Genomic DNA, 27,602 nt, shown 5'->3' with positions numbered 1-27,602 from the left:
CCAATGGCCGATGAGCCCCGATACGTATTATATATAATTTCTCTTCATTATTTCTCTTCATATGACAAGGAATGAAAAGGATTTGCCAGTAGATTGTTGACTTGATTCATGATGATGACTGCTATCTTGCAAGCTAAGATTTTGAAAGTATGATGTTGACATGATCAGTCCAATCAAAGCATTCACGGACAACCAATCCATCAAAGGTAGAAATGAGTTGCATTTTTGACAGGACCACATAGAGTTTCCTTTCTGTTTGGCCCCATGGTCAGACCCTGACACAATTGAATAGTCCTCTGTTCCTTATTCTTTAGCGGCTAAGGGTAGTTGGGTGGACATCAAGGGGGCCATACTGCACATCACATTTAATGGGAAATACAGGCAATGGAACAATGTTATTTTTAAGAATGGATGTAAAGGGATATTACACAAAGCAATGTGCGTTTCAGGGCTATTCTTTGAGCCTCTATGTCTCTCTATGGCCAGGATTGTATTGTTCGCCCAATCCACCGATATATATTATCTTATTTCACAGTTTACACAATAACACATTCTAAAGTGAACTGTATAGGATGGTGAGCAAAAGAGGACACAGTTCTTTTCAAAAATGGCACAGCTCACATTAGAAAACAAAACACACCGACACACCTTCAATGGCACCAATTTCAAAACTGTAAAGTGGGAAGGTGTATTTTCATGAGCGTCAAGCAACATCACATACTGTACAGTTAATGAATAGGCTCTCTGGCTTGCCTTTGTGATGGCGCCAAGAGAAGAGAAATCGTCATGAATTCTAAGGCTTTTAGGGTTTTGAACTTTATGAACGAGCCCGATTCATTATGGAAGCATTATTGAAGCGCAGCAGGCAAAAGCACTCTTACTGCAGACCACCAAGAAGTCTAAACGTAAACCAAGGGGAGTGTTTGTTAATAGCTTAGTCGCTAATTGCTCGCACAAACAATAAACAGGGTATGCACACGTAGACGCGTTGGTTTCTGATACCATTTGTTAGTTAGCAACGTTGTTGTGTATGTTAGTAACAGTGCATTCGACCCCATTTAAGGGTTATCGTTAGCTTACTGCGGTCCAGTGTGCGTTTCAAATTGAATTGAGACAGTGACTGCCGTCCATTCTAATCTAATACTACTAGCTATCGATTTGAACAAATTGTTGATTGAGATTTAATGACAGAATATTGTTAGCTGGGTGAACTGACACGGCTCTTCAGGTCTCAGGCAACGTCACTCATTACATGTGTGGTTCTGAATTACCTCTGTTACAGTAACACAGCTTATTCAACTAATCAAAAATGTGAGGATTACTTGATTCATTCATTAGGTGTGTTACTACTGGACTGAACAAAACCTTGCACACCATATATGTCACGCCCTGGCCTTAGTATTCTTTGTTTTCTTTATTATTTTAGTTAGGTCAGGGTGTGACATGGGGAATGTTTGTGTTTTGTTGGTTTTGGGTGTTTCTATGGTAAAGGGGTTGTTGGGTGTAGTATATGGGTTTGTGTTGAGTTCATGTGTCTAGCGTTGTCTATGTATGTTTAGTTGTCTAGGAGAGTCTATGGTTACCTGAATGAGTTCCCAATTAGAGACAGCTGATTTCGGTTGTCTCTGATTGGGAGCCATATTTAGGGTAGCCATAGGCTTTCATTTGTTGTGAGTAGTTGTCTATGTGATACGTTTGTAGCCAGTGTGTGCACATCGTTGTTTAGCTTCACGATCGTTTTCTTGTTTTGTTTAGTGTTTAAGTGTTTTTGTTTCGTTTGCCTTCTTCGTTAATAAAAAGGAGATGGCTTATTTTCCTAAAGCTGCGTTTTGGTCCGTTAATCCTCCACACGATCGTGACAGAACTACTCACCAATACAGGACCAAGCGGCATGGAAAGCGGCAACAGGACCCACCTACACAGGATTCGTGGACATGGGAGGAGATACTGGATGGTAAGGGGCCGTGGGCACAACCGGGAGAATATCGCCTTCCTCGTGAAGAGCTGGAGGCAGCTAAAGCCGAGAGGAGGCGATATGAGGAGGCAGCACGGAGACAAGGCTGGAAGCCCGTGAGTACAACCCAAAAATTTCTTGGGGGGGGCCTTAAAGGGAGTGTGGCGAAGTCAGGTAGGAAACCTGCGCCTACTCCCTGTACTTACCGTGGAGAGCGAGAGTACGGGCAGACACCGTGTTACGCAGTAGAGCGCACGGTGTCTCCTGTACGCGTGCATAGCCCGGTTCGGTACATTTCAGCTCCACGTATCGGCCGGGCTAGACTGAGCGTTGAGCCGTATGTCATGAAGCCGGCCCAACGCATCTGGTCACCAGTGCGTCTCCTCGGGCCGGCGTACATGGCACCAGCCTTACGCATGGTGTCCCCGGTTCGCCTACATAGGCCGGTGCGGGTTATTCCACCTCCCCGCACTGGTCAGGCGACGGGGAGCATACAACCAGGTAAGGTTGGGCAGGCTCGGCGTTCAAGGGAGCCAGTACGCCTGCACGGTCCGGTATTTCCGGCGCCACCTCCCCGCCCCAACCCAGTACCACCAGTGCCTCCTCCACGCACTAGCTATATGGTGCGTGTCTCCAGCCCTTTACCACCAGTGTCTAAACCACGCACAAAGCCTCCTGTGTGTCCCCAGAGTCCTGTGCGTCCTGTTGCTGCTCCCCGCACTAGCCCTGAGATGCATGTCCCCAGCCCGGTGCCACCAGTCCCGGCACCACGCACCAGGCCTACAGTGCGCCTCAGCCGGCAGGAGTCTGCCGTCTGCACAGCGATGACTGAACTGCCCGTCTGCCAAGCGCCATCTGAGCCATCCGTCTCCCCAGCGCCATCTGAGCCATCCGTCTGCAATGAGCCTGCAAAGCCGCCCGTCTGCCATGAGCCTGCAAAGCCGCCCGTCTGCCATGAGCCCACTGAGCCGTCCGCCAGACAGGAGCCGCTAGAGCCGCCAGCCAGACAGGAGCCGCTAGAGCCGTCCGTCAGACAGGATCTGCCAGAGCCGCCAACCAGACAGGATCTGCCAGAGCCGCCAACCAGACAGGATCTGCCAGAGCCGCCAACCAGACAGGAGCAGCCAGATCAGTCAGCCAGCCATGAGCAGCCAGATCCGTCAGCCAGCCATGAGCAGCCAGATCCGTCAGCCAGCCATGAGCAGCCAGATCCGTCAGCCAGCCATGAGCAGCCAGATCCGTCAGCTAGCCATGAGCAGCCAGATCCGTCAGCTAGCCATGAGCAGCCAGATCCGTCAGCTAGCCATGAGCAGCCAGATCCGTCAGCTAGCCATGAGCAGCCAGATCCGTCAGCTAGCCATGAGCAGCCAGATCCGTCAGCTAGCCATGAGCAGCCAGATCCGTCAGCTAGCCATGAGCAGCCAGATCCGTCAGCTAGCCATGAGCAGCCAGATCCGTCAGCTAGCCATGAGCAGCCAGATCCGTCAGCCAGCCATGAGCAGCCAGATCCGTCAGCCAGCCATGAGCAGCCAGATCCGTCAGCCAGCCATGAGCAGCCAGATCCGTCAGCCAGCCATGAGCAGCCAGATCCGTCAGCCAGCCATGAGCAGCCAGATCCGTCAGCCAGCCATGAGCAGCCAGATCCGTCAGCCAGCCATGAGCAGCCAGATCCGTCAGCCAGCCATGAGCAGCCAGATCCGTCAGCCAGCCATGAGCAGCCAGATCAGTCAGCCAGCCATGAGCAGCCAGATCCGTTAGCCAGCCATGAGCAGCCAGATCTGTCAGCCAGCCATGGGCCGTCCCTCAGTCCGGAGCTGCAGTCCCTCAGTCCGGAGCTGCAGTCCCTCAGTCCGGAGCTGCCATTTCTCAGTCCGGAGCTGCCCCTTATCCTGGTGCTGCCCCTTATCCTGGTGCTGCCCCTTACCCTGGTGCTGCCCCTTACCCTGGTGCTGCCCCTGACCCTGGTACTGCCCCTGACCCTGGTACTGCCCCTGACCCTGGTACTGCCCCTGATCCTGGTACTGCCCCTTACCCTGGTACTGCCCCTTAGTCCGGAACTGCCCCTTCATGCAATGGGGTTAATGTGGAGGGGGGTCGTTTGGAGGAAGCCTAGGAGGTGGTTAGGTACTGTGGTGACGTGGGGACCGCGACCAGAGCCGGAGCCGCCACCGTGGATGGAAGCCCACCCAGACCCTCCCCTAGACTGTGTATGGTGCGCCCGGAGTTCGCGCCTCAAGGGGGGGGTTATGTCACGCCCTGGCCTTAGTATTCTTTGTTTTCTTTATTATTTTAGTTAGGTCAGGGTGTGACATGGGGAATGTTTTTGTTTTGTTGGTTTTGGGTGTTGTTTATGGTAAAGGGGTTGTTGTATAGTATATGGGTTTGTGTAAAGTACATGTTTCTAGTGTTGTTTATGTATGTTTAGTTGTCTAGGAGAGTCTATGGTTACCTGAATGAGTTCCCAATTAGAGACAGCTGATTTCGGTTGTCTCTGATTGGGAGCCTTATTTAGGGTAGCCATAGGCTCTCATTGGTGGTGGGTAATTGTCTATGTAGAACGTTTGTAGCCTGTATGTATGTGCACAACGTTTGTAGCTTCACGGTCGTTTTGTTGTTTTGTTCGTTTTGTCAAAGTGTTTCGTGTTTATTTTTGTCATCTTTTAAAATAAAAGAAGATGGCTTATTTTCCAACTGCTGCGTTTTGGTCCGTCAATCCCCCACACGATCGTGACAATATAGGTCTCCAGGACCAGGAGAAACACTTATCTTGGGTAATACTTAATTCTATTCAGAGCTCAATAAACAGACATCTCATGGAAAATGTAGTACTTTACTACTCACATTGTACATTCAGCTGAACCTGCGCCTGACGTGGCTTGATGTTGAGGCCATTGTATGGTGCCGTCTGGCAGCGGTAGGCACCCATCAGGTCGCGGGTGACGTTGGTCAGGCGGAGGCGCCCGTCGCGTGTTTCCACCGCCCACTCACCCGTGGGCATGGCCAGGTCCTTGTCGGCGCGCGACCAAAGCACAGGTGGGCGGGGCTTGCCGTCAACCAGGCACACCAGGTCGGTGGTGCCTCCCTCCCTCACACTCACCACCTGGCCCCCTTCTGGCACCGTTAAAATTGGGGGAGTGACTGTGGGGGGAGAAAGGGGGAAGGGTGTGAGAGGGCGTCATCATCGGATTCGGCCACAGTGTCTCCTGACCCCTCCTCTCAGCCTCCAGTATTTATGCTGCAGTAGTTTATGTGTCTTTGGGGGGCTAGGGTCAGTTTGTTATATCTGGAGTACTTCTCCTGTCTTATCCGGTGTCCTGTGTGAATTTAAGTATGCTCTCTCTAACTCTCTTTCTCTCTCGGAGAACCTGAGCCCTAGGACCATGCCTCAGGACTACCTGGCATGATGACTCCTTGCTGTCCCCAGTCCACCTGGCTTTGCTGCTGCTCCAGTTTCAACTGTTCTGCCTGCGGCTATGGAACCCTGACCTGTTCACCGGACGTGCTACCTGTCCCAGACCTGCTGTTTTCAACTCTCTAGAGACTGCAGCAGCGGTAGAGATACTCTTAATGATCGGCTATGAAAATCCAACTGACATTTACTCCTGAGGTGCTGACTTGCTGCACCCTCGACAACTACTGTGATTATTATTATTTGACCATGCTGGTAATTTATGAACATTTGAACATCTTGGCCATGTTCTGTTATAATCTCCACCCGGCACAGCCAGAAGAGGACTGGCCACCCCTCATAGCCTAGTTCCTCTCTAGGTTTCTTCCTAGGTTTTGGCCTTTCTAGGGAGATTTTCCTAGCCACCGTGCTTCTACACCTGCATTGCTTGCTTTTTGGGGTTTTAGGCTGGGTTTCTGTACAGCACTTTGAGATATCAGCTGACGTAAGAAGGGCTATATAAATACATTTGATTTGAAGGGAGTGGGATGGGAGAGAGGGGGAGTGAGGAGGGAGATGGAGATGGAGGATAAAGAGAAGAGTGGAAGAAACAGGAAGAGGGAAGAGTGGAGGGCAAGAAAATATTTTAGAAAGGGTTGCCCAAAAGAAAACCAGGGTTTATAGAAAGAAAGAGAAAAAAAAGAAAGATGAGGACAGCTGGACGAAGGGTAGAGGGGGAGAGTGAGTGAGGTTAAATGTTGACATTAGCAAGGCCATTTTTATTGGACATTAAAGTGACTATATATACAGTTGAAGTTGGAAGTTTACATACACTTAGGTTGGAGTCATTAAAACTCGTTTTTCAACCACTCCACAAATGTCTTGTTAACAAACTATAGTTTTGGCAAGTCAGTTAGGACATCTACTAAGTCATTTTATAAACACCCGTTTACAGACAGATTTTTAAACTTATAATTCACTGTATCACAATTCCAGTGGGTCAGAAGTTTACATACACTAAGTTGACCATGCTATTAAACAGCTTGGAAAATTCCAGAAAATGTTGTCATGGCTTTAGAAGCTTCTGATAGGCTAATTGACATCCTTTGAGTCAATTGGAGGTGTACCTGTCTATGTATTTCAAGGCAGACCTTCAAACTCAGTGCCTCTTTGCTTGACATCATGGGAAAAACAAAAGAAATCAGACAAGATCTCAGAAAATTGTAGGCCTCCACAAGTCTGGTTCATCCTTGGGAGCAATTTCCAAACGCCTGAAGGTACCACGTTCAAGCTGGAGAAAACAGGTAGAAAAGTATCTATACCCACAGTAAAACAGTAAAACGAGTCCTATATCGAAATAGCTTGAAAGGCCGCTCAGCAAGGAAGAAGCCACTGCCGCAAAACCTCCATAATAAAGACAGACTACGGTTTGAAACTGCACATGGGGACAAAGATTATATTTTTTGGGAGAAATGTCTTCTGGTATGACTTAAACAAAAATTGTTTGGCCATAATGACCATCGTTATGTTTGGAGGAAAAAGGGGAAGCTTGCAAGCCGAAGAACACCATCCCAACCATGAAGCACGGGGGTGGCAGTATCATGTTGTGGGGGTGCTTTGCGGCAGGAGGGACTGGTGCACTTCACAAAATAGATGACATGAGGAAGGTAAAGCATGTGGATATATTGAAGCAACTTCTCAAGACATCAGTCAGGAAGTTAAAGCTTGGTCGCAAATGGGTCTTCCAAATAGACAATGACCTCAAGCATACTTCCAAAGTTGTGGCAAAATGGCATAAGGACAACAAAGTCAAGGTATTGGAGTGGCCATCACAAAGCCCTGACCTCAATCCTATAGAAAATGTGTGGGCAGAACTGAAAAAGCGTGTGCGAGCAAGGAGGCCAACAAACCTGACTCAGGTACACCAGCTCTGTCAGCACCCCCACAACATGATGCTACCACCCCCGTGCTTCACGGTTGGGATGGTGTTCTCCGACTTGCAAGCCTCCCCCTTTTTCCTTCAAACATAACAATGGTCATTATGGCCAAACAGTTCTATTTGTTTTATCAGACCAGAGGACATTTTACGAATGTCATTCCTGAGCGGTATGACGGCTACGTGGTCCCATGGTGTTTATACTTGCGTACTATTGTTTGTACAGATGAACGTGGTACTTTCAAGCGTTTGGAAATTGCTCCCAAGGATAAACCAGACTTGTGGAGGTCTACAATTTTATTTCTGAGGTCTTGGCTGATTTATTTTGATTTTCCCATGATGTCAGTCACAGAGGCACTGAGTTTGAAGGTCGGCCTTGAAATACATCCACAGGTACACCTTCAATTGACTCAAATGATGTCAATTAAGCTATCAGAAGCTTCTAAAGCCATGACATCATTTTCTGGAATTTTCCAAGCTGTTTAAAGGCACAGTCAACTTAGTGTATGTAAACTTCTGACCCACTGGAATTGTGATACAGTGAAATAATCTGTCTGTAAACAATTGTTTGTCATGCACAAAGTAGATGTCCCAACCGACTTGCCAAAACTATAGTTTGGTAACAAGAAATTTGTGGAGTGGTTGAAAAATGAGTTTTAATGACTCCAACCTAAGAGTATGTAAACTTCCGACTTATATACACTGCTCAAAAATATAAAGGGAACACTTAAACAACACAATGTAACTCCAAGTCAATCACACTTCTGTGAAATCAAACTGTCCACTTAGGAAGCAACACTGATTGACAATAAATTTCACATGCTGTTGTGCAAATGGAATAGACAAAAGGTGGAAATTATAGGCAAATAGCAAGACACCCCCAATAAAGGAGTGATTCTGCAGGTGGTGACCACAGACCATTTCTCAGTTCCTATGCTTCCTGGCTGATGTTTTGGTCACTTTTGAATGCTGGCGGTGCTCTCACTCTAGTGGTAGCATGAGACGGAGTCTACAACCCACACAAGTGGCTCAGGTAGTGCAGCTCATCCAGGATGGCACATCAATGCGAGCTGTGGCAAGAATGTTTGTTGTGTCTGTCAGCGTAGTGTCCAGAGCATGGAGGCGCTACCAGGAGACAGGCCAGTACATCAGGAGACGTGGAGGAGGCCGTAGGAGGGCAACAACCCAGCAACAGGACCGCTACCTCCACCTTTGAGCAGTAGGAGCACTGCCAGAGCCCTGCAAAATGACCTCCAGCAGGACACAAATGTGCATGTGTCAGCATATGGTCTCAAGGACTCTGAGGATCTCATCTCGGTACCTAATGGCAGTCAGGCTACCTCTGGCGAGCACATGGAGGGCTGTGCGGCCCCACAAAGAAATGCCACCCCACACCATGACTGACCCACCGCCAAACCGGTCATGCTGGAGGATGTTGCAGGCAGCAGAACGTTCTCCACGACGTCTCCAGACTCTGTCACGTCTGTCACATGTGCTCATGTGCTCAGTGTGAACCTGCTTTCATCTGTGAAGAGCACAGGGCGCCAGTGGCGAATTTGCCAATCTTGGTGTTCTCTGGCAAATGCCAAACGTCCTGCACGGTGTTGGGCTGTAAGCACAACCCCCAACTGTGGATGTCGGGCCCTCATACCACCCTCGTGGAGTCTGTTTCTGACCGTTTGAGCAGACACATGCACATTTGTGGCCTGCTGGAGGTCATTTTGCAGGGCTCTGGCAGTGCTCCTACTGCTCAAAGGCGAAGGTAGCGGTCCCGTTGCTGGGTTGTTGCCCTCCTATGGCCTCCTCCACGTCTCCTGATATACTGGCCTGTCTCCTGGTAGCGCCTCCGTGCTCTGGACACTACGCTGACAGACACAGTAAACCTTCTTGCCACAGCTCGCATTGATGTGCCATCCTGGATGAGCTCCACTACCTGAGCCACTTGTGTGGGTTATAGACTCCGTCTCATGCTACCACTAGAGTGAGAGCACCGCCAGCATTCAAAAGTGACCAAAACATCAGCCAGGGAGCATAGGAACTGAGAAGGGGTCTGTGGTCACCACCTGCAGAATCACTCCTTTATTGGGGGTGTCTTGCTAATTGCCTATAATTTCCACCTTTTGTCTATTCCATTTGCACAACAGCATGTGAAATGTATTGTCAATCAGTGTTGCTTCCTAAGTGGACAGTTTGATTGACTTGGAGTTACATTATGTTGTTTAAGTGTTCCCTTTATTTTTTTGAGCAGTGTATGTACATATACACACACACACACACACACACACACACACACACACACACACACACACACACACACACACACACACACACACACACACACACACACACACACACACACAGTACCAGTGAAAACATTTAGACACACATACTCAATCAAGGGTTTTTCTTTAGTTTTACTATTTTCTACATTGTAGAATAATACTGAAGACATCCAAACTATGAAAAAACACATATGGAATCACGTAGTAACCAAAAAAGTGTTAAACTAATCAAAATAGATTTTATATTTGAGATTCTTCAAAGTAGCCACCCTTTGCCTTGATGACAGCTTTAACACGCTTGGCATTCTCTCAACCAGCTTCATGAGGTAGTCACCAGGAATGCCTTGTTTAAAGTTAATTTGTGAGATTTCTTTCCTTCTTAATGCGTTTGAGGCAATCAGTTGTTGTGACAAGGTAAGGGTGGTTTACAGAAGATAGCCCTATTTGTTAAAAGACCAAGTGCAAAATATGGCAAGAACAGCTCAAATAAATGCTGTTGCAAAAACCATCAAAAACCACCATGATGAAACTGGCTTTCTTGAGGACCACCACAGGAAAGGAAGACCCAGAGTTACCTCTGCTGCAGAGGATAAGTTCATTAGAGTTACCAGCCTCAGAAATTGCAGCCCAAATAAATGCTCCACAGAGTTCAAGTAACAGACACATCTCAACATCAACTGTTCAGTGGAGACTGTGTGAATCGGGCCTTCATGGTCGAATTGCTGCAAAGAAACCACTACTAAAGGACACCAATAATAAGAAGAGACTTGTGTGGGCCAAGAAACACGAGCAATGGACATTAGACCGGTGGAAATCTGTCCTTAGGTCTGATGAGTCCAAATTTTAGATTTTTGGGTTCAACCGCGGTGTCTTTGTGAGACGCACAGTAGATGAACGGATGATCTCCGCATGTGTGGTTCCCACCGTGAAACATGGAGGAGACGATGTGATGGTGTGGGGATGCATTGCTGGTGACAATCTATGATTTATTTAGAATTCAAGGCATACTTAACCAGCATGGCTACCACAACATTCTGCAGAGATATGCCATCCCATCTGGTTTAAGCTTAGTGGGACTATCATTTGATTTTCAACAGGACAATGACCCAACACACCCCCAGGCTGTGTAAGGGCTATTTTACCAAGAATGAGAGTGATGGAGTGCTGCAGCCAATGACCTGGCCTCCACAATCTCCCGACCTAAACCCAATTGAGATGGTTTGGGTTGAGTTGGACTGCAGAGTGAAGGAAAAGCAGCCAACAAATGCTCAGCATATGTGGGAACTCCAAGACTGTTGGAAAAGCATTCCAGGTGAAGCTGGTTGAGAGAATGCCAAGAGTGTGCAAAGCTGTCATCAAGGCAAAGGGTGGCTACTTTGAAGAACCTTAAATCTTAAATTAAATGTTTTAATTTATAAAGCCCTTTTACTAAAAGTCCCAGTGTACCTATCATTGGTAAACTTTAGACATATGACGTACCACACCCAGTCTCAGGGATGACTAACTCTGGAAATCCCTTTGGTCTCTACTGAGTTAGGTAAATCAGCTTTTAGTTCTTCAAAATGTTATTCAATTTGATGTTCTGGTGCCTCCAGGGTAATTCAGGACATTGAGGACATTATTACTGATGAATGTGTTAGTTTTTTACGACTGTTTTTCTTTCTGCTTGCATTTTGTATTTATATTTTGATGTGTGTATTTTCTGTAATTTATGTAATTCATCTGTAAAAGAGTGTCACGTTCTGTCCTTAGTTCCTTTTTTATGTCTTTATTTTGGTTTGGTCAGGGCGTGAGTTGGGGTGGGAATTCTATGTTCTATATTCTATGTTTTGTTCTATGTGTTGTATTTCTGTGTTTGGCCTAGTATGGTTCCCAATCAGAGGCAGCTGTCATTCGTTGTCTCTGATTGAGAACCATACTTAGGTAGCATGTTCCCACCTGAGTTTGTGGGTAGTTGTTTCCTGTTTTGTGTTTGTTTCACCATTCAGGTTTTCTTTGTCATTCACTTTGTTATTTTTGTATTTTTTCGTGTTCTGGTATATTAAAGTAACATGGACACTTACCACGCTGCATTTTGGTCCGATCCTTCATATTCCACATCAGAAGAGGAAGACAACCGTTACAAAGAGACCTTGGTCTCAGTATGATTCCCTGATCAAATAAATAAAATGATCCCTACTGATAAGGTTGTAATTGTCATAAACAGATTTGTTGTCATCTTTTGGTTGAAAAGGTAAAAGGTCAGTGGTGAAATGTCACTACTCGGCAACTCGGGTAACAACATTCTGTCTGCATTTCCCACTTGTAATTCCGACTTGGATGGTAAAGTGAAATTTCCCACTGGGAACTAGGAGCTTCCAATAACTCTGATAGCACGTGAACATAGCAACAGAACAAAGGAACAGTTCACTTACCGCTGTTCTGGGTGATGTTGACATCCACCCTCAGCTCAGGCACTGTGCTCCCGGGGAAGTTGGCCACGCAGCTGTAGGTGGCTTGGTCGCGGAAGTTCATGTCCACGATCTCCAGACTGCTAGTACCAGGCGCCATGTCTGGGTCGTTGTGCAGCACAATCAGGCTGTCCGAGTTGTAGATGAGCACAGCGTTCTGGTACCACGTGTAGTTCACCTAATAGTATAATAATATAGCAAGATGTTATTTAAATGTGTTAATACACACACACACACACACACACACACAGTACCAGTCAAAAGTTTGGAAACACCTACTCATTCAAGGGTTTTTCTTTATGTTTAGATTTTTTTTTACATTGTGGAATAGAAGTGAAGACATCAACACTATGAAATAACACATATGGAAGCATGAACCAAAAAGGTGTTAAAAAAAAAATATATTTTATATTTGAGATTCTTCAAAGTAGCCACCCTTTATCTTGATGACAGCTTTGCATACTCTTGGCATTCTCTAAACTAGTTTCATGAGGTAGTCACCTGGAATGCATTTCAATTAATGTTTTTATAAGGACCAACGCCGGACAGGAGAAGCAGGTACAGGAAGTCAAACATTTATTCAGGAACGGACAAAGAACACGACAGGAACAGCATCAGCACACGGGTAAACAAGGACATATGACAAACACTCCTGAAGCAGGAAACAGAGCTGGGAAACAGACAGATATAGGGAAGGAAATTACACAAGTAATTGAGTTCACGTGAGTCCAATGAGCGTTGATGCACATGACGGGGAAAGGCAGGTGTGCGCATTGAAAGTGGCATGAGTGCGTAATGTTGGGAAGTCTGGCGCACTCGAGCACCAGAGGGAGGAAGAGCGGGAGCAGGCGTGACAGTGTTTGAGCCAATCAGTTGTGTTGTGACATGGTAGGGGTGGTATACAGAAGATTTGCTAAAAGAGCAAGTTCATACTATAGCAAGAACATCTCAAATAAGCAAGAAGAAACGAGAGTCCATCATTACTTTAAGACATGAAGGTCAGTCAATTTGGAAAATTTCATGAACTTTTAAAGTTTCTTCAAGGGCAGTAGCAAAAACCATCAAGCGCTATGATGAAAGTGGCTCTCATGAGGACCGCCACAGGAAAGGAAGACCCAGGGTTATCTCTGCTGCAGAGGATACGTTAGAGTTACCAGCCTCAGAAATTGCAGCCCAAATAAATGCTTCACAGAGTTCAAGTAACAGACACATCTCAACATCAACTGTTCAGAGGAGACTGCGTGAATCAGGCCTCATGGTCGAATTGCTGCAAGGAAACCACTACTAAAGGACACCAATAATAAGAAGAGACTTGCTTGGGCTGAGAAACACAAACATTCTGCAGTGATACGCCATCCCATCTGGTTTGCGCTTGGTGGACTATAATTTGTTTTTCAACATGACAATGACCCAGCACACCTCCAGGCCGTATGAGGTGGGAACTCCTTCGAGACTGTTGGAAAAGCATTCCAGGTGAAGCTGGTTGAGAGAATGCCAAGAGTGTGGAAAGCTGTCATCAAGGCAAAGGGTGGCTACTTTAAAGAATCTAAAATCAACACTTTTTTGGTTACTACATGATTCCAAATGTGTTGTTTCACAGTGTTGATGTCTTCACTATTATTCTACAATGTAGAAAATAGTAAAAATAAAGAAAAACCTTTGAATGAGTAGGTGTGTCCAAACTTTTGACTGGTACTGTACTTTACTGAATTCATAGTAACTTGTTATAAGCATGTAATAGCCTTTAATGTATTTTAACAAGGCATATGTCTCTTTAAATAAAATGTTCATCCCTCTTAATTCTCTCAACTTATTTAGTCTGCATTATTATGAGACCATTATAAGACATTGTAAAGAGGTAATTATTATTCATTATTATTATTATTCAGTTGACCTTGTCCTGGGGCTGCGCGTCCACGTGGCATGAAAGCTTGAGGTCACGGCCCATCTGGATGCTCTCACTGTCCTTGTTGGAGTCGGGTGTGATCTGGAAGGTAAGGTTACCCATACCTGAAGTGAGAGATGGAGGGAAGGGGGATAGAAGGGGGTGAGGAGGGTGAGAGAAGGAGGAGAGGTGTAGGGAGGGAAGGAGTTGGTTGAAGGAAGAAGGAGAGAAGGGGTGTGTAGGGAGGGGAAGAGGAGGAAAGGAAGGAAAAGGGAGGGAAAGAGGGGTAAGGAAGGAGAAAGGGAGAGATGGGTAAGGAAGAATGGGGTGGGAGAAGGCGTAAAGTATAAGAGAAAGAAATAAGGAGGAAGGAGAGAGCATAAGAAAGAGAGGATGGGAAGAGGGAGAAAGAAGAGGAAAAGGTAGAGGGAAAGGGATGAGGTAAGAATGAGGGAGGGAACAAGCAGGGCACGTAGGTGTGATCAGGTAGGAGGGAGGGAGAGAGAAGAATAGAGGGAAATTAAAAAGAGAATAAACAATGAGAAAAGGAAGGAACATTTGTAAAAAGGAGAGAGATCCACCCTAACCATCTTAACAACAATGACTGTCCCAACAAAAATATCAAAATACACATAACGTACCTTCAGAGGTACACACAACGATCTCTCATGGTACTGTGCAGTACCTTTTAGTAAAATGTGCGGATAAAGAGTATAATGGTACATTTAAGTAGCCAATATTTTGAATATAAAAGGTACAGTCATCACACTCACACTCTTCAAAAAAAGGGGTACATGTGAAGGTACATTTCTGTTTTGCCAAATAAATGGAACTAATGGCTTTGTTACTGAGGTGGTACCCTTAAAAGCCAAATGTGTACCATAATCATCCTCTATTACATGCAGATGTTATAAATAGTTTTTTTTTTATATCTGTGTCTTTGCATAATGCTACACAAAGATAAATAACATACATTTCTCAACTAATCCAATCAGTAAATTCGATTTTTTTGCGCACCCATTACTGAAATGGTTGTTCCAGTTTAAATGGCTTAGGCAGTCACACCTATTGCTGGATTCCAATAGGAATTACACATCACTTTTAAAGTGGTCTATGGTAGAGGCACATTTTTGTCCTCTACTATAGGAAAATATGGCTTTGTCACTGTGGTGGAAACCTATGAAGACATAAAGTACCTTTTCTAAAAGCATACTTTGTACCTGTGGACTATATTTAAGAAAGGTAATATCTGAGGTATGAACTGTACATATAACTAAAGGTACGAAGGATGACCTTATAGGGTACCACCTAGGGGTGGGAAACCAAGGCTTTCTGAATGCTTCGGCGATTTCACGAAATTGTTTCCGAAAAACGAATTAACCAGAGTTTCATTATCTGTTTACAATGCACATTAAATACATCTGCTGGTCAGCAATAAATAGCAGTGTGTGATTGTCAGATAGAGGTATTTTTTCTCCATTTTCATTTAAACACTGTGGAGCCGCGGTAAAGTCATTGGCTTTAGTAGCTTATAATCAGATAGAAGACCAGGTTTGCATCTTACATCATGCTTCTCTTTTTAGCCTTAAAGTTGACTATTTAAAAGAAACGGAAAATACGGCATTATTTAGGATGCTTAAGACAGAAGCTTATACTATACTAAATAAAAACATTGTTTGCCTTCAACAGTATTCCACCTCATACTCTTACATCGCTGAATGTTCCATACCAGTCAGGTGAATCTTTTTGTACAGAATCCTAACTATATTTGTAAGTACACGTGCAGTAGAGGTCAGTGTTTGAAAGCAGCTGGAAATCAGAAAAGGCACCAGAACCACGGCGAAATAAGTGGGAGCTCGCATTTTGACACACACAGTTTGAAAAAGCAGGTTGATCAAACAAAGCTTCGGACTTCATTGATGATGTACTTCTGATAAAGTGATACACACATCAGCACACTGCTTTGAAGTTAGCTGCTTTGATGTAGCATCTCTAGTACCAGTGAGAGTGCAGGAGAGGAAAAATAAAAACATTGCAGCTCCATGCTTTGCCAAGCATGCAAACTAGCTCGACAAGTGGGTTGGTGAGGACGGGAGACTTAACGTCACCGTTATATGGTTAGCCCTCCGCGCTCAAATAGATGGAGACCACATGTTGCACTTTATACGTTAGCGAGGCGCTTACGAAGCACTCGTCTGCGTGTTATCTCGCCACCTGGGCTCGTGTGACTCCCATTAACAGGGAAGGGGAAAACACACATACGTACACATATGTGCAAGACAAAAACATACATCCCGGAACAACACACTTTGTCTGGTCCTTCTTTAAAAACTTCTTATGGAACAGTGGGACGGTAGCGTCCCACCTCGACAACATCCGGTGAAATTGCAGAGCGCCAAATTCAAATTAAATTACTATAAATATTTAACTTTCATAAAATCACAAGTGCAATACATCAAAATAAGGCTTATCTTGTTGTTAATCCAGCTAAGGTGTCAGATTTCAAAAAGGCTTTACGGCGAAAGCATGCCATGTGATTATCTGAGAACAGCGCCCAGCAGACAAATCATTACAAACAGTAACCAGCCAAGAAGAGGAGTGACAAAAGTCAGAAATAGCGATAAAATGTATCACTTACCTTTGATGATCTTCATATAGTTGCACTCACAAGACTCCCAGTTATGCAATAAATGTTTGTTTTGTTCAATAAAGTCACTCTTCATATCCAAAAACCTCAGTTTTGCTAGCGCGTTTTGTTCAGTAATCCACTGTCTCAAACAACATCTGGTAAATTGCAGAGCGTGAAACTCAACAAAACAAAAATTCTCATAATAAACATACATAAAAGATACAAGTGTTATATATAAGCTTAAAGATAAACTTCTTGTTAATCCAACCGCTGTGTAAGATTTCAAAAAGGCTTTACGGCGAAAGCAAACCATGCAATTATCTGAGAACAGCGCCCAGCAGACAAATCATTGCAAACAGTAACCAGTCAAGAAGAGGAGTAACAAAAGTCAGAAATAGCGATAACATTTATCACTTACCTTTGATGATCTTCATATGGTTGCACACCCAAGACTCCATGTTACACAATAAATGTTCGTTTTGTTCAATAAAGTCACTCTTTATGTCCAAAAACCTCCATTTGTTAGAGCGTTTGTTCAGTAATCCATTGGAACAAAGCGCGGTCAAAGCAGTAAGACGAAAAATCTAAAAAGTACCATAAAAGCTCGTAGAAACATGTCAAACGATGTTTATAATCAATCCTCAGGTTGTTTTAGTCATAAATAATCTATAATATTTCAACCGGACAATAGCTTCGTCAATAGAAAAGGAAAAACAAGAAAGGCACGCTCCCGGTCATGCGCTGGACTCATGTCTGGAAATTTCCACTGTCCTCTCATTGAAAGTGGTGTTTCTTCCTCATTTTTCAGAGTAAAAGCCTGAAACAATGCCTAAAGACTGGCCACATGTTGTGGAAGCCATAGGTATCGTGAACTGGGTCATAAGTCTTTGTATTGTGGATAGGCTTTCAATGGAAAAACCGCCATTTCAAAATAAAAGTGTTTCCTGGATGGATTTTCCTCAGGTTTTTGCCTGCCATATCAGTTCTGTTATACTCACAGACATTATATTAAGAATTTTGGAAACTTTAGAGTGTTTTCTATCCACATCTACCAATTATATGCATATACTAGATTCTGGGCCTGAGTAGCAGGCAGTTTACTTTGGGCACGCTTTTCATCAAAAATTCCAAATACTAGTAAAGTTAATTACTTCCACTCGGCTCCAATTAATCCAAGTAAATAAAGATGATTAAAAGCGATAGAAATAGTCAGCGGCGTTTGTTTAATGGGTATGGTATTAGAAGGAGACGTACTAAACCTGAAGTCTTGACCTGCTTGTATAGAGTTGGAGCTAATCTCAGATCAACTGGATAGCATTCACACACATGTAGACGTTCACATACGCGCATACACGCACACGCACACGCACACGCACACGCACACGCACACGCACACACACACACACACACACACACACACACACACACACACACACACACACACACACAAACAGCTATGCTTTCAGAACTATACATATATTGTAACGGCTGTTTTCCTCCTCTTCGTCTGAAGAGGAGGAGTAGGGATCGGACCAAAACGCAGCGGTTGATGAATACATGAAGATTTATTAAAGCAAGACTAAACACGAAGAACACTTGAATAGATTACAAAATAACAAACGACGTAGACCGACCTGAACTTAAGAACTTACATAAACACGAAGAACGCACGAACAGGAACAGAATAGACAAACGAAACAGTCCCGTGTGGTACAAACACTGACACGGAAGACAATCACCCACAAACAAACAGTGAGAACAGCCTACCTTAATATGGTTCTCAATCAGAGGAAATGTCAAACACCTGCCCTTAATTGAGAACCATATCAGGCAACACATTGAACCCAACATAGAAACACATAACATAGACTACCCACCCAGCTCACGCTCTGACCATACTAAACAAATACAAAAAACAACGGAAAACAGGTCAGGAACGTGACACATATTGTAATTTAATACAGGTGCGGCTAAATATATTGGTACCCTTTTCTTAAATAATTCCCTATTTCTTCTAAAATAAGTTGAAATTTAAAAATGATTGGTCTCCACACTTCATTGGATTTTCAACATTGCAGAACCGATTTATTTTTTGTAAATTTAAGTTTAGATTTTAATTTTGAAAATAAATACAAAATGGCATTGTAACGGTTTTCTTCCGTTGATGAAGGAGAGGACCAAAATGCAGCGCGGCTAGTGTTCAACATCTTTAATAAACAAAGAGACGATAACGTGAACACTATACAAAATACAAAATAACAAACGTGAAAACCGAGACAGTCCTATCTGCTGCAGAACACAAAGACAGAAGACAACCACCCACAAACCTCAACACAAAACAAGCCACCTAAATATGGTTCCCAATCAGAGACAATGACAAACACCTGCCTCTGATTGAGAACCATATCAGGCATACATAGAAATGGACAAACTAGACACACAACATAGAATGCCCACCCAGCTCACGTCCTCACCAATACTAAAACAAGTAACACACACAAGAACTATGGTCAGAACGTGACAGGCATGGAGATAATTATTGGAACCCAGAGCTAGCACTTGGTTGCACAGCCTTTGACCATGTTATTGGCACAGCCTTTGACCAACAAATTATTATTGTAGCCATCAATGAGCTTGCTGCACCTTTCTACTGACAATTTGGCCTACTCTGCTCTAATTATTCAATGTTAGAGGGTTGCCCTCTATCGACTGCTGTTCTAGGGGAAGGCTGTGTGTTAATCAAGCTCTGTGACAATTTGAGCCGAAATTGACATTCACAAGTTAAAAGTACATAATTTACCTTCTAAATCGGACTGGCAATGAGTAAGGATAAGTATGCAAGAGAAAGACTGAATCAAAGAGAAGATACTCCGTTATTTTCACAGTGTTTAAGCCGTTCACCGACCCAAACTCCACAAGGTAGTAGAGGCCGTCGTTACAGCAGTGGTGGAAAAAGTTGTCAATTGTCATACTTGAGTAAAAGTAAAGATAACTTAATAGAAAATGACTCAAATAAAAGTGAAATTCACCCAGTAAAATACTACTTGAGTAAAAGTCTAAAACTATTTGGTTTTAAATATACTTAAGTACCAAAAGTAAATGTAATTGCTAAAATGTACTAAAGTATCAAAAGTAAAAGTATGAAAAATTTCAAATTCCTTATATTAAGCAAACCAGATGGCACAATGCTATTTAAAAAAAAAAACTATTATGATAGTCAGGGGCACACTCCAATACTCAGACATAATTAACAAACCAAATATTTGTGTTTAGTGAGTCTGCCAGATCAGAGGCTGTCGGGATGTCCAGGGATGTTCTCTTGAATTGGACCATTTTCCTGTCCTGTACTTTTGGGTGTCAGGAAACATGTATGAAGTAAAAAGTACATTATTTTCTTTAGAAATGTAGTGGAGTAAAAGTAAAAGTTGTCAAAAATATAAATAGTACAGTACAGATACCCCAGAAAACTACTTAAGTAGTATTTTAAATTATTTTTACTTAAGTACTTTAACACCCTGATCATTTTCAAACTCAAATGGCAGGGAAAATTGTGTGCGCTCCCGGTATAAAAGACATTGGCCTCGCACCCGTACATGGATTTGAGAGTCAAACTATTACTCAAAAACAGCCATCCCTTGTCACTGTTGATACGAAGGAGTTCCCACATTTGGTGAGCACTTGTTGGCTGCTTTTCCTTCACTCTGAGGTCCAAATCATCCCAAACCATCTCAATTGGATTGAGGTCGGGTGATTGTGGAGGCCAGATCATCTGATGCAGCACTCCATCACTCGCCTTCTTGGTCAAATAGACCTTACACAGCCTGAATGTGTGTTTTTGGTCACTGTCCTGTTGAAAAACAAATGATAGTCCCACTAAGTGTAAACCAGATGGGATGGCATATCATTGCATAATGCTGTGGTAGACATGCTGGTTAAGTGTGTCTTGATATCTAAATAAATCACAGACAGTGTCACCAGCAAAGCACCCCCACACCATCACACCTCCTCCTCCATGCTTCACGTTGGGAACCACACATGCAGAGATCATAAGTTCACCTACTCTGCGTCTCACAAAGACACGGCAGTTAGAACCAAAAATCTAACATTTGGATTCATCAAACCAAAGGACAGATGACCACCGGTCTAATGTACATAGCTTGTGTTTCTTGGCCCAAGCAAGTCTCTTCTTCCTATTGGTGTCCTTTTGAAGTGGTTTCATTGCAGCAATTCAACCATGAAGGCCTGATTCACACAGTCTCCTTTGAACAGTTGATGTTGAGATGTGTCTGTTACTTGAACTCTGTGAAGCATTTATTTGGGCTGCAATTTCTGAGGCTGGTAACTCTAATGACCTTATCCTCTGCAGCAGAGGTAACTCTGGGTCTTCCCTTCCTGTGGTGGTCCTCATGAGAGCCAGTTTCATCATAGCGCATGATGGTTTTTGCGACTGGACTCAAAGTTCTTGAAAATTTCCGTATTGACCGACCTTCATGTCTTAAAGTAATGACGGACTGTCATTTCTCTTTGTTTATTTGAGCTGTTCTTGGCATAATATGGACTTGGTCCTTTACCAAATAGGGCTATCTTCTGTATACCACCCCAACCTTGTCACAACACAAACGATTGCCTGAAACACATTAAGAAGGAAAGAAATTTCACAAATTCCCTTTTAACAAGGCACACCTGTTAAATCAAATGCATTACAGGTGACCACCTCATGAAGCTGGTTGAGAGAATGCCACGAGTGTGCAAAGCTGTCATCAAGACAAAGGGTGGCTACTTTGAAGAATCTCAAATGTTTGACACTTTTTTGGTTACTACATGATTCCATATGTGCTATTTCATAGTTTTGATGTTTTCAATATTATTATTAGAAAATAGTAAAACTAAAGATAAACCCTGGAATGAGTAGGTGTGTCCAAACTTTTGACTGGTACTGTATGATTACTATTGTGACACATTAAAACTCGTTTTTCAAACACTCCACAAATTTCTTGTTAAAACTATAGTTTTGACAAGTCGGTTAGGACATTTACTTTGTGCATGACACAATACATTTTTCCACAATTGTACACAGAGAGATTATTTCACTTATAATTCACTGTATCACAATTCCAGTGGGTCAGAAGTTTCCATACAGTAAGTTGACTGTGCCTTTAAAGAGCTTGGGAAATTCCAGAAAATGTCATGGCTTCAAAGCTTCAAACTCAGTGCCTCTTGCTTGACATCATGGGAAAATCAAAAGAAATCAGCCAAGAACTCGGGAAAAAACATTGTAGACCTCCACAAGTCTGGTTCACCCTTGGGAGCAAATTCCAAATGCCTAAAGGAACCACGCCCATCTGTACAAACAATAGTATGCAAGTATAAACACCATGGGACCACGCAGCCGTCATTCCGCTCAGGAAGGAGACGCGTTCTGTCTCCTAGAGATGAACGTACTTTGACGCGAAAAGTGCAAATCAATCCCGGAACAACAGCAAGGAAGAAGCCACTGCTCCAAAAAACGCCATAAAAACGCCAGACTACGGTTTGCAACTGCACATGGGGCAAAGATCGTACTTTTTGGAGAAATGTCCTCTGGTCTGATGAAACAAAAATACAACTGTTTGACCATAATGACCATCGTTATGTTTGGAGGAAAAAGGGGGAGGCTTGCAAGCCAAAGAACAGCATCCCAACCATGAAGCACGGGGGTGGCGGAATCATGTTGTGGGTGTGCTTTGCTGCAGGAGGGACTGGTGCACTTCACAAAATAGATAGCTGCATGAGGCAGGTAAATTATGTGGATATATTGAAGCAACTTCTCAAGACATCAGTCAGGAAGTTAAAGTTTGGTCACAAATGGGTCTTCCAAATGGACAATGACCCCAAGCAAACTTCCAAAGTCGTGGCAAAATGGCTTAAGGATGACAAAGTCAAGGTATTGGAGTGGCCATCACAAAGCCCTGACCTCCATCCCATAGAAAATTTGTGGGCAGAACTGAAAAGGTGTGTGTGAGCAAGGAGGCCTACACACCTGACTCAGTTACATCAGATCTGTCAGGAGGAATGGTCCAAAATTCACCCAACTTATTGTGGGAAGCTTGTGGAAGGCTACCCAAAACGTTTGACCCAAGTTAAACAATTGAGAGGCAATGCTACCAAATACTAATTGAGTGTATGTAAACTTCTGACCCACTGGGGCTGAAATAAATCATTCTCTCTACTATTATTCTGACATTTCACATTCTTAAAATAACGTGGTGATCCTAACTGACTTAAAACAGGGAATTTTTACAAGGATTAAATGTCAGGAATTGTGAAAAACTGAGTTTAAATGTATTTGGCTAAGGTGTATGTAAACTTCGGACTTCGACTGTATGTGTAGGTAGTACATTTTATATTTATGTTTTCAATATATCACAAACTGTTTATTGATTTGGAGACTTCAAAACGTTGTTTTGACATTGGGCTATTTATCAAAAGTAGTTGTCAACAGGAAGCAGCATCATTTTCAACTTACAGGAATATAAATGAAACTTTCAACATGAAATTCCAATAGTATTCCACTTATTAATTAGGTAGTCCAAAAATATGATGTGATTGATTAATATTGATGATCTACCAGAAATCTAGGTTTTTTGTATAGTTTGACAAATTTTTACATTGCAGAATAATAGTGAAGACATCAAAACTATGAAGTAACACATATGGAATCATGTAGTAACCAAATAAAGTGTTAAACACATTTTATATTTGAGATTCTTCAAAGTAGCCACCCTTTGCTTTGATGACAGCTTTGCACACTCTTGGAATTCTCTCAACGAGCTGCATGAAGTAGTCACCTGGAATGCATTTAACAGGTGTGCCGTAGTTAATTTGTCTAATTTCTTTCCTTCTTAATGCATTTCAATATACATGGAACTATCAACATGAATTTCCAATAGTATTCTTGTTATTAATTAGGTAAAAACTGAATGTCCAAAAATGTGATGTGATTTTTTGATGATCTACCAGAAATCATGAAAACTGGGGTTGCCTTGCCTATAATCGAATCAAATCAAAATCATGTTTCTCAACTGCTATAAGAATACAGTGACTCAAATACAACATACAAATGTCTACAAGTGACAGGCAAAATGTGGCTAACAGTAGTGTCTTAGCTAGCATCAAAACAAGTGCATAAACTGCTGCACAATTGTGAAAATATGACTAAAACATTGACATCTTCATCAGGAGTTGCATTCACGCACAGTAAAGGATAAAACAGAATAATATTGTTAGAAAACCGGAGAATCTCTGCTCAGCCACAGATGGCATGCTGAATTTTGGAGTTGGGTTAATTAACTAGCTAGCTGTGATGTCGTCAGTCACTCTTAAAGGGACAGGCTTTCTTACAGGTGAATAAAACAGAAATTAATATAGAACTGTTGTGTCTGATCAACAAAAATGTTGTAATTAATGTTGATGTATTGTACTGGAACTAATGACATCAAACTATATTTAAGATCAGCTCAAAAAAGAACACAAAATAGCCTGAGAATCGTAGGAATTTATGGTAAGGTAAATTACATGTGCAGATATCAGAGGAGAGTTGGGGGAATGTATGGAAAACACTATATAAAGCCACTACATAACCAAACAAGGATGTTCCAATTCAAAGTACAAAATAATTTTTTTCATAATTTTCTTATGAGTCCTGATAAAGTTAATAAAAGGAACAAAGAAATATCTGCTATGTGTTGGACGAAGTGTGGATAAATAGGTACTTTAACACATATATCCAGTCATTTGGTTTAGAAATTCTGCATGTTATACAGGATATCACATGCATTAATATTCACCCAGACACATTTCATCTCCTTCTAGGTATTGTCCCTGTGCATACACTCCACTCCTATCCACTTAAACTGATACACATTTCTTTGCTTCGGCTAAAAGATCATCTGGAAAAAGGAACATGCATCCTCGGAAAGAAATGTAGTTTACGAAAGTTCAATCAGTAAGGCTGGTCTGATTTGATTTGGATCTCTTTTAGTTGTCATTTGGACTAATCTTCCAAGATTCCTTAAACATGAAATACAATTTATACATTTTCACATATAACACACTGTTACAAACAGACATAATACACTGACATATTGACCAGATAAATAGTGGTCTGAATGGATCGTCACTTTTCATTCATCAAGTAAACTCCTATAATTCAAATCAAATCAAATTTAAATTGTATTTGTCACATGTGCCAATTACAACAGGTGTAGACCTTACAGTGAAATGCTTACTTACAAGCCCTTAACCAACAATACAGTTTTAAGAAAATCCCTAAAAAAGTAAAAGATAAGAATAACAAATAATTAAAGAGCAGCAGTAAATAACAATAGCGGGGCTATATACAGTCGTGGCCAAAAGTTTTGAGAATGGCACAAATATTAATTTTCGCAAAGTCTGCTGCCGCAGTTTGTATGATGGCAATTTGCATATACTCCAGAATGTTATGAACAGTGATCAGATGAATTGCAATTAATTGCAAAGTCCCTCTTTGCCATGCAAATGAACTGAATCCCCAAAAAACATTTCCACTGCATTTCAGCCCTGCCACAAAAGGACCAGCTGATATCATGTCAGTGATTCTCTCGTTAACACAGGTGTGAGGGTTGACGAGGACAAGGCTGGAGATCACTCTGTCATGCTGATTGAGTTTGAATAACAGACTGGAAGCTTCAAAAGGAGGGTGGTGCTTGGAATCATTGTTCTTCCTCTGTCAATCATGGTTACCTGCAAGGAAACACGTGCCGTCATCATTGCATTGCACAAAAAGGGCTTCACAGGCAAGCATATTGCTGCCAGTAAGATTGCACCTTAATCAACCATTTATCGGATCATCAAGAACTTCAAGGAGAGCGGTTCAATTGTTGTGAAGAAGGTTTCTGTGCCTCCAAGAAAGTCCAGCAAGAGCCAGGATAATCTCCTAAAGTTGATTCAGCTGCTGGATCATGGCACCACCAGTACAGAGCTTGCTCAGGAATGGCCGCAGGCAGGTGTGAGTGCATCTGCACGCACAGTGAGGCGAAGACTTTTGTAGGATGGCCCGGTGTCAAGAAGGGCAGCAAAGAAGCCACTTCTCTCCAGGAAAAACATCAGGTACAGACTGATATTCTGCAAGAAGTACAGGGATTGGACTGCTGAGGACTGGGGTAAAGTCATTTTCTCTGATGAATCCCCTTTCCGATTGTTTGGGGCATCCGGAAAAAAGCTTGTCCGGAGTAGACAAGGTGAGCGCTACCATCAGTCCTGTGTCATGCCAACAGCAAAGCATCCTGAGACCATTCATGTGTGGGGTTGCTTCTCAGCCAAGGGGGTGGGCTCACTCACAATTTTGCCTAAGAACACAGCCATGAATAAAGAATGTTACCAACACATCCTCCGAGAGCAACTTCTCCCAACCATCCAGGAACAGTTTGGTGACGAACAATGCCTTTCCCAGCATGATGGAGCACCTTTCCATAAGGCAAAAGTAATAACTAAGTGGCTCGGGGAACAAATGCTATACTTCAGTATTCCATAGTAATTATACTTCAGTATTCCATAGAAAACATTTGACAAAAATATCTAAAGACACTGAAGCAGCAAACTTTGTGGAAATTAATATTTGTGTCATTCTCAAAACTTTTGGCCACGACTGTACAGGGGGTACCGGTACAGAGTCAATGTCAATGTGCGGAGAAACCGGTGTCGAGGTAATTGAGGTAATATATATATATGTAGGTAGAGTTATTCACATCGCTTCCTATCTCACTCAGCAGCATATATATGGTAGTGGTTATAATGATGCCTCATCAGCATAGCGGATATGTATAGGGTAGTATTTGTAATGTTACCTCATCAGCATAGTAGATATTTATAGGGTCGTGTCATAATGGTACCTCATCAGCTTAGTGTCACCTCTCTCCTTTACTATAAGCAAGCGTGTGGAATGTCATTCACCTATTAAATTTGGCCTATGAGCGTGGCACACGAAGGCAATTCCACCATGATTAATGATTAACTCACTCATGCAATAATACCTTCTACCTTTCTTTCAACCAATGGGCGTGAAGCTCGTGGAATATTTATACGTTAACTCAAACCTTGTGTCGCCCACTTACTGTTTCGCAACAAGTCTTCCAACGACCTTGCACCTCCCCACCACCAACTGAAAGCCAGTCATCGGATCCCCATTTTCCAAGTACAGTTAAGTGTGTACTAGACTGGAATGTGGTTAGGTTTATACGGGGAACTTGCTGATATGGAGAGAATGACATCAATCTTGCGACAAAGACAGCATAGGTAAGAAGATGTCTGGTCAGAGTTCCTGACATTGTGCTGGTTTAATTGAGTCATTTCTGGATTTTGTTCTTTTTTTTCTCTGATGTGGCTTCACCCATATTGTATTCGTATTCAGACTCTGTTCTATACAGGGAAAATGTACTCTTAACATATGAATCTCACTGGAGCGTTGTGCTGTACATGCTCTTTATGTGCTCTTGAATAAAAACATACAACATCTGGACTCTTCACTGGCCACTCTTTTATGTGTGTTTGGGGTTGTTGTCATGCTGGAAGACCCACACGGCTTTTGGACTCAAGATGGTGGTGGATCTTTGATGTTATGGGCCTATTTTGCGTCCACTGGTCCTGGGGCACTTAAGGTCAATGGCACACTGAACTTTATCCATTGCAAGGACATTTTAGCCAAACACTTCGCCGCAAGTGGATCTTCCAGCAAGATAATAACCCCAAGCACACACAAGATCCACAAAGAAATGGATAGTTGACCACAAAATCTCAATTTTGCAATGGCCATATAAGATTTTTGAACCCCATTGAAAACCTCTGCTTTGAATTGAAGAGGGCAGTCTAAGGATATCAAGGATCTGCCAAGATTCTGTATGGAGGAAGGGTTTTTAGAAAAGGCTCAGTGACATTATCCTCGCAAGGTGAGGTATTGAATGGTATTGAAAACAGAGGTGCCAATCATTTTGACCCCTTTCTTTTTGAGAAAAAAACACTACTTGTTAAACAAAATCTCTTTCTTTGAGCAATTGTATTAGTAT

The 27,602-nt window shown here is 42.9% G+C and overlaps 1 protein-coding gene across 1 annotated transcript in view; it reads right to left on the bottom strand.

Annotated features, from left to right (window-relative positions):
* LOC129812556 (MAM domain-containing glycosylphosphatidylinositol anchor protein 1-like) overlaps positions 1–27,602 on the bottom strand; it is a 310,719-nt gene that overhangs the window by 82,313 nt on the left and 200,804 nt on the right. The window contains exons 8-10 of the mRNA XM_055864208.1: positions 13,905–14,020; positions 11,975–12,188; positions 4,796–5,092 (exon numbers count right to left, since the gene is read on the bottom strand). Of these exons, the coding sequence (XP_055720183.1) occupies positions 4,796–5,092; positions 11,975–12,188; positions 13,905–14,020 (627 nt within the window). The remainder of the gene's footprint in view (positions 1–4,795; positions 5,093–11,974; positions 12,189–13,904; positions 14,021–27,602) is intronic.

Source organism: Salvelinus fontinalis, chromosome 16 (assembly GCF_029448725.1).
Source record: "Salvelinus fontinalis isolate EN_2023a chromosome 16, ASM2944872v1, whole genome shotgun sequence".
In the NCBI taxonomy this organism is placed as follows: domain Eukaryota; kingdom Metazoa; phylum Chordata; class Actinopteri; order Salmoniformes; family Salmonidae; genus Salvelinus; species Salvelinus fontinalis.
This window is presented reverse-complemented; position numbering and strand designations above follow the sequence as displayed.